The sequence below is a fragment of the Micropterus dolomieu genome, linkage group LG18 (genome assembly GCF_021292245.1).
Source record: "Micropterus dolomieu isolate WLL.071019.BEF.003 ecotype Adirondacks linkage group LG18, ASM2129224v1, whole genome shotgun sequence".
NCBI classification, from domain to species: domain Eukaryota; kingdom Metazoa; phylum Chordata; class Actinopteri; order Centrarchiformes; family Centrarchidae; genus Micropterus; species Micropterus dolomieu.
Window position 1 is genome coordinate 31,582,607 of NC_060167.1, and position 7,507 is coordinate 31,590,113.

The 7,507-nt window shown below is 41.2% G+C and overlaps 1 protein-coding gene across 2 annotated transcripts; it reads left to right on the forward strand.

The window, feature by feature from the left end:
* Window positions 1–522: 522 nt before the first annotated feature.
* On the forward strand, window positions 523–7,305 carry mon1a (MON1 secretory trafficking family member A). Of its 2 annotated transcripts, none has more exons than XM_046029167.1 (7): window positions 523–768; window positions 944–1,124; window positions 1,587–1,738; window positions 3,628–4,011; window positions 4,101–4,866; window positions 5,032–5,179; window positions 5,480–5,811. In XM_046029167.1, exons 3-7 carry the CDS (start codon window positions 1,615–1,617, stop codon window positions 5,492–5,494), a joined length of 1,437 nt encoding a protein of 478 aa, XP_045885123.1. In that variant the 5' UTR covers window positions 523–768; window positions 944–1,124; window positions 1,587–1,614; the 3' UTR covers window positions 5,495–5,811. The 2 variants fall into 2 exon arrangements, with proteins under 2 accessions (XP_045885123.1, XP_045885121.1); XM_046029165.1 differs by lacking the exon at window positions 5,480–5,811 and adding an exon at window positions 6,244–7,305 and having other exon boundaries at window positions 532–768.
* Window positions 7,306–7,507: the final 202 nt, after the last annotated feature.

Consider the following 7,507-nt stretch of genomic DNA (forward strand, 5'->3'; position numbering starts at 1 on the left):
GTATAAGTGGCTACAATTCTTCCTAAATGTCAATTTAGTTATATAAAACTACACCCATTTTTCTTGTATTTAAAAAAAAATATATACTCGACGGTTATTTCATCAGAGAAGCTAAAATGTAATATGGCACTATCAAGTGATCACCGCTCATTTGCTAGAAATGTATTTGTGTTTCCATCCCTATATCTCACACATGCACACTCACTCACACGCACTTAAACTGTGAAGGGATATAGGGATATACTCACTATGACTGATAATTATAATTATTATTACTCCAAGGAAATATTTTCTTAATTAATTAAGTTAATATTTTTAAGTAATTACTACATGACACCTATTGTTTTACATCAGATAATAGAATGTGTTGCATTTCCCAGCACCGCTTTTCCTACCCACTTTAGATTAAACCACGCCCACATCCGTATGACCAAAACCTTTCGGTTACCACTTTTTATACACGGTCTATGGTTACCACCACGCCGTTCCATTACATTATTATGTTCACAAGTGTTATTGGTACAAATTTCATTACAAAAACAAAAATGTAAAGGATACAATTAATCAAATACATCCTTTATAATCTTTCCAGAATACATTGGTTCCCAGTGGTAAAATAGATCAAATATGTATCTTTCGAAATTGCAAAAATCACAGTTGTAATCAAGTTTAAGTTTAAATCTTTGCAACATTTCTTTAAATTCGCCATTTCCCCACCGCAAATCACTCACAATGGAGCACCAAAATAATTTTGCTGCAGAAACTATGGTAAGGTCCAAAACATTCCTTAGTCTGAAGTGCTATGAGGTAAAATAAGGAGCTAAGCTAAATAACGGCACAGGTATTCAACATGGAGCTGCCTGACTGATTCACAAATATTTCTAAATTATCTTTCTGATTTATTATTATGTATTGTATCAAATCAGCCTGTTTACCTCTCCAGAGCCATTCACCGGAAGATAACTCCATATCCCACAATTCTTACTTCCGCGACGTAGCAGGGCATGTTAAAGAAGAAGAAGTGGCACTTTTGTCTCGTCCCTGCTTGTCAGCTAGTTGCAGTAAATGTGACAAGCGAGTCGTGGGGCTCAACGATCAAATGCTCACAGCTCCGGAAATGAAAGGTAATAATTTAGCGTTAATTTAGAGCTGTTTGTCAGAATAAAGGCGGATAAACCAGAGCCAGCTAGCCAGCCTACCGCTGATTTTCTGCTAAAGTTAGCTGTCGAAGTAGCCTATGAAGTTCTTCATCAGCATAGCAGACTTCTCTCTGAAGGGTGTGAAACAAGTGACATGACACATTTAATGAAGGAGGGTGTAAAAATGAAAGAGAGATGTTATCATCTAACTAGAGCATCTTATTTTGTCTTCCAGTTTAGTATCATACCAGCCTTTGCTTATACCAACAATAGTAACACTCAGCTTTAGTAACGTTACTGTACTCACAAAATGAAAAGTGAGACCATCAAACTGTAATGGTGGTCATGTCATAATAATAGTACATTATAGCCAGATTGACCTCCATTGTCTCAGTCACAAGCTGCTGACCTTTGGTCCCATAGCTCTCTGTCTGTTTGTCCTGTCAGGTGTGCCTTTCTGCCATAAGTAGCAGTGATGGAGGGAGAAGCCCAAAGGCCTGGTGCCTCATGGGAGAATGGTACTCTGGCTCCTGTGGACCGCCTTCGCTGTGAGAGGGCGGACAGCCCTACACCAGGTCTGGTGGAGGGAACTGAACCAGGTGAGGCTGGTCCATATTCAGCACCTTGTGTAAATTGTCAGTAGGCAGTCAGATGGACCCACAATTTAATCTAAGTTTCATAAAATGAACCCCTGCTGAGTGGTCGTGATTCTTAGAGGATAGGAAAACTGAAAGGGTGTTGTGTGTGTGTGTGTGTGTGTGTCAACTCCCACTTGTAGGCATTTTACACTGAGAAATTGCCTTCAGTTGCAGCACAAGTAAATCCAAGCAATTACCCACAATGGGAATTTTTTTTTTTTACCACCATTTGTTTTCTTGTGCTTATTTCAAAGACTGTGGGTATGTCTGAAGCTTCCATTTGGGCTGGTCATACATCAGAGATCCACTGTCTTGAGCCCTAAGTAATACCCGTCTTCTGCAAAGACTCATTGATACATGATTAAAGCTTTTGTTATTTCCTCATTTTGCATCCGGACAAAAAAAAAAGGAATCAGAAAATGTTTGCAGTAGGTTATGCCTGCATTAATATTGATTTTCAATGGATACTCAATTGTACCCTGACAAAAATTAGCATTATAAGCATAATGCTTTTCTGTAACTTTCCTCATGGGTGAAAAGTGTTCCATGAGAAGACTTCCGAATGACGAACTGTTGCATGGCACAAAACCAGAATGACTTGTTTTGATCTTTGTTTTTTTGAATTAAAAAGTTCTCCTTTTGACATAATTAAAAGCATGTGACCTTATAGGGAAGGACTCATACATTGTGTGTGTGTGTGTGAGAGAGAGAGCATGAGTATACACATCCTGTTTGTGCAAAGAAAGTTGACCATATGAACACAATGTGTCTTTTGTAATCCGTGTGCCACTTTGATGGCTGTTTAAGGGGAAAGTTGTGATAGAGTTGGGGAAAAAAATAGACAAGGAGCACCTCAATGATTCAATAGGTTTGTGCCTTGTGAGACTAGACTATAGTAATAGTAAGTTTATGTGACATAAAAGTTTAACACATTAGGAATATCTTGCACTACCAACATTAACAGAAAGAAATGCTAGTCTCTCCCAAGAACTATAATACAGACATCTCCTGACTGAAGTCTGTGTAAATAAAAAAGAACGGTGAAAGCATGTCGGCAGCAGCACAGGTCTGTCACATCCAGCTTGTAAAAATCCTACACTGACAGGAGAAATGATTGAACTTTTCCTGGATTTGCGCTGCTTAGTCTGGAGATAAACACAATATTTTGGCAGTGTTGTCTCGCTGACTCATAATGACACCTACCCTGTTAGTCTCCTACTTTCTTTAAATTAGATAAGCTGTGACCAGAGTTTGCTCACTTCTCTTACTATGGCTGCTCTGAAAAGTGGTAGCCCAAAGTAGGCCAATTCTTGTTTTTTGTCACTAATAAAATGTCCATTAACAGACCAGATGAAACGTCTGTTACTGAGTGGGAAAGTGTTCCCATAAAAAAGCGAAGGGAGATTTTTGCATGCTGCTCTTCAAATGTACATTTACCAAACCAACCGGTTAGTCTTTTCTCTTGTAAAGACTTGGAGAAGCCATACAAAGGGGAGAATTCTGCTTTATCAGAAGTATTTCAACCCCTATTTATTACTTTTAGCACTTTGAGATTTCCCTGAAATGTAAAGTGCATTATAAATAAAATTTATTATTATTAATTTATTATTTTATAAGAGAAAGACGTTAAGGAAATGGTTGGTTTTGGTAAGTGTACATCTGGTTAACCACCCTACCCCCTTTAAAGATCCGCTTCCCTGTGCACCAGTGGGTGAGCTAGGCCAACAAATGCAAAACAACTACAAAAGCAGCATCCTACAGGGCCTTGTATTTATAGCCCTCCTTATTAATCCATGCACATCCATGCATAAAACTGGCAAAACATTTGACAATCATGTACATGAATGCAGGTGCCGGCCAGAAGAGTGCCATGTTCGTCCACGCACAGTCTTTCGAGGATCTGACTGCTGAGGCTGAGGACGAGGCTGGGAGGGAGGCTGAACTAGACATATCAGGAGAGTGTACGGAGGAGCTCAAGGTGATGGTGGGGGAGAAAACCCTAGAGGAGCAACACAACAACGACATTTCACCAGAGAGCAGGCCGAAGGAGGAGGACGTGTCCAGCGAGGCATGGAGGAGCCACAGAAAACACGTGTTTGTGCTGAGCGAGGCTGGAAAGCCAATCTACACCCGCTACGGCACCGAGGAGGCTCTGTCCAGCACCATGGGGGTGATGATGGCCCTCGTGTCATTTGTCGAAGCTGAGAAGAACATCATCCGCTCCATCCATGCAGGTCAGAATAGACTAAAAATAAATAGGTCAAACGTGCATGTTGTGAAATGTGTTGTGTCCATGTCAACGCAATAACATTTTGTGTGTCAGATGGCTGTAAAGTGGTTTTCCTCGCCAAGAGCCCTCTGGTCCTGGTGGGCGTGTCTCGTACCTGTCAGTCGGACAAGGAGCTGCTGCGGGAGCTGCAGTACATCTACTACCAGATCGTCAGCCTGCTTACCCTCACCCAGCTCAACCACATCTTCCAGCACAAGCAGAACTACGACCTGCGCCGCCTGCTGGCCGGCTCCGAGTATCTCATCGACAACCTTCTGCATCGGCTGGACCGAGACCCCGGTCTGCTGCTCAGTGCCGTCACATGCCTGCCTCTGGCCAGCTCCGCCAGGGACGTGGTCTCATCGAGCCTGCAGGCCGCCAAAGCCAAAAACCTGGTGTTCTCCATCCTGCTAGCGGGGGATCGCCTGGTTACTTTGGTGAGGAAAAAGGACCAGTTCCTGCACCACATAGACTTGCACCTGGTCTTCAACCTCGTCGGCTCCTCCTCGTCCTTTAGAGAGGGTGAAGGCTGGACGCCGATCTGTCTGCCAAAGTTCAACACTGCAGGATTTTTCCACGCTCACATTTCTTACCTGGAGCCTGCGTCCGAACTCTGCCTCATCCTGGTCTCGACCGACCGAGAGGACTTCTTTAATATGTCCGACTGCAAGCAGCGATTTCTGGAGAGGCTGAGCAAGCGCAGTGCCTACCAGGCCCTGAAGGAGGCGCTTAAATGTCCCACCTACTCTGTGGAGCAGGTCGGCATCCCGGAGCTCAGGCACTTCCTGTACAAATCAAAGAGCTCGGGGCTGTACATCAGGTGAGCAGGACGTCTGCTGAAGCTTTATGTCACTGGTTCCTGCATTGAGAAACGCGCCAAAAGTCATATCATTTTGTCTGAATGCAAAACCTCTTTCCTGCAAATCTTCAGGTGTTGCACCTGACAGGATACTCTTTTTTTTTTTTTTTTTTTTCTTTCCTCCAGTCCAGAGTTTCCTGTAGTGTACCAGTCTGATGAGGAGCAGGAAAGGCTGATGGGATTGTACCAGGACCTTCACAGCAGCTTGCATAATCCAACCAGACCTCTCCGCTCCTTCTACCGCTGTAGTGAAACTGAAAACCTGCTGGCATGGGTGAGCCCGGCACACACCAGAACATCACAGCATTGTTTAAGTTCTTCACTGAGTTTGAATTATTGTTATGTTTAAAAAAAAAAAAAGGTCATTATTAAATATCACACTGTTACTTCTTAGCATCCATGCTGTCCGCAGTCACTTCCTGAGGCTTTTTAAATCATTTTGAAAACTGTGTTAGATGTTGATAAAGTTTTCTAGTTTACACCCCTCTAACTAGACATCAAACATTAGATGTCACTTGCATGTTTAATAATCTATAGTACATTAAGCTACAGTGATACTGTAAGGCCTTTTCAGACAGGAAGCGATTGATGCGCCTAGTAATTCGTTTTCAATGAGAGGCGAGCGGGTAGAAAGGAAGGCAATCTGACAGACGGAGTGACAAGCGGACAAGTTTTTTCTGCGCAACGCACAGCGCATCAAAGGATGAGCGACTGATCCTTGGTGTTTGTGAGTTTCCTGAATTATTTAACTGTTTCCTTGAAGCCAGGTTAAGGTGTAGGCCTACTTGCAATGACCTTGGCAGCTTTCTCTTATTCATTAAAAATAATCTAATAATTTTACACAGCTGGAGCACCACACTTTAACCCCAGTCCATAGCTAAACAAAACAACTACACTTATTCACAGAGATCCAGTTAGTGTACTCAAAGAATTAGTAGTTGTATTATTTAGTTATAGACTGTTTCAGTAATTTCTAGAAGATATATTTCAATGTTTTCTATAACCTATAAAGAAAATACATCTGCGGGGAAACATTAGCGCACGGAAGCCGTTACCATGGTTAATACCCATAGAGCGCCTACAGTTTACTCGCAGAGCGCTTGGCAGACACTCAGTATATTGCAACATTTTCCCTCATGCACTGCATTTTTGTCCTCTCCCTCACTGCTGTAGCTTTTAAAAAGTATGAGAGTGGTGCTGGAGGTATAAGCAATTATGTTGTAATATTCTCACAAGGTTAAAGAAACTTGTGCTAATATGAGGATGGCTATATTCTGAGGACTGAACATTTGATTTAGAGTTTTGCACTTTGAATGCATTCTGCCCTCCTTCCTGCAGGTGACAAGTGGCTTTGAGCTCTACATCTGCTTCAGTCCGCTGGGGACTAAGGCCCTGGCCCTCTCTGCTGTCAACAAACTGCTGAAGTGGATCAGGAAGGAGGAGGATCGCCTCTTCATCCTGAGTCCTCTCACATACTGAGCCCTCGCTGCCTTGCTGATGTCCTGAAACGTAAAGCGTCACCCTGGACACCGACGGCCCTGGTGCTAACAGCTGTGGATGATGATGCAGCAGTCAGTCCAGTGTTTACGAATGATAGTCAAAGATATGCTTTTTCTCTCTCGCTTCTGGATTCCTATGATTTAATTCACAGATTTGTGACAAAGTAGATTGTAAATTAAAGCTGTATTTTTATCTGGCTACATTTTTATAACTTTAAATTCAGATAACAACAACAACAATAGATGGAAGCAGCATCAGCGTCATCGATGACACAGTAACAACATAAACGGTGTTCGTATGCTGTTGAACTTATTTCATAAATATTTGTTTTACTGGAACAGACCTATTATGCCTCTAACAATATGAAAAATGCTGTCTGTTTTTTTTTTTTTTTTTTTAAATGCTATCAGCTCAGTTCTTTAAAATCAAGAATGACATTTGTCAAAAGTCAAAAACTGTAATTTTCTGAAGACCTGCAGTAAAATGTAATCTTTTGTGATTAAAACATGCTATCAAAATATGAGTTTACCACATTCCTGTTGTGTTTTATCTTTACATGATGACCAATAACTGTAAGAACCACTGACATTATACCTCTTTGCACTTTCTTTATGCAAAAGGAACTTCAAGAGAAATGTGTTCAGGAGTCTGTAATATGCACATTAATTATGAAAAGTATTGTGTGAAATGTTATCTGCTTGTGTCTAATCATAATTTCACGGGACCTTGCTTTGCTTAAGGAATCCAACAAAGCCGCATCTGCCTCCACTAATCAAGCCATAACTAATTGTCATTCTTCAAATCAAAATTATGGTTGTAGCAGTGCACATTTATGGCTGATGCATAATTCCGGAGTTGTTATGTATAAATAAATAAATAAATAAATGATTGGTAATAAAACAGACTCCCTATCAGTCTTATGTGTCCTAAGACTTCTGGTTTTACTGTTTTAGTGTCGTTGAGGGTCTTGAAAAGTGCTATAGAAATAAAATATATGTATTATTACATTAAAATGTACAGTAGGTACTCTTGAATTGGTTGCCAGAAATCAAAACAAAAGATATAAAGACAAATCTGTTCTAAAAATGCATCAACTTATGGC

What these genes read in the sequence shown, in the direction of transcription:
- mon1a (XM_046029165.1), top strand. Translation starts at nt 1,615, where the DNA reads ATGGAGGGAGAAGCCCAAAGGCCTGGTGCCTCATGGGAGAATGGTACT. An exon ending in CATCCGCTCCATCCATGCAG is followed by an intron (nt 4,012 to 4,100) that starts GTCAGAATAGAC and finishes TTTGTGTGTCAG; the next exon opens with ATGGCTGTAAAGTGGTTTTC. An exon ending in CTGAAAACCTGCTGGCATGG is followed by an intron (nt 5,180 to 6,243) that starts GTGAGCCCGGCA and finishes TCCTTCCTGCAG; the next exon opens with GTGACAAGTGGCTTTGAGCT.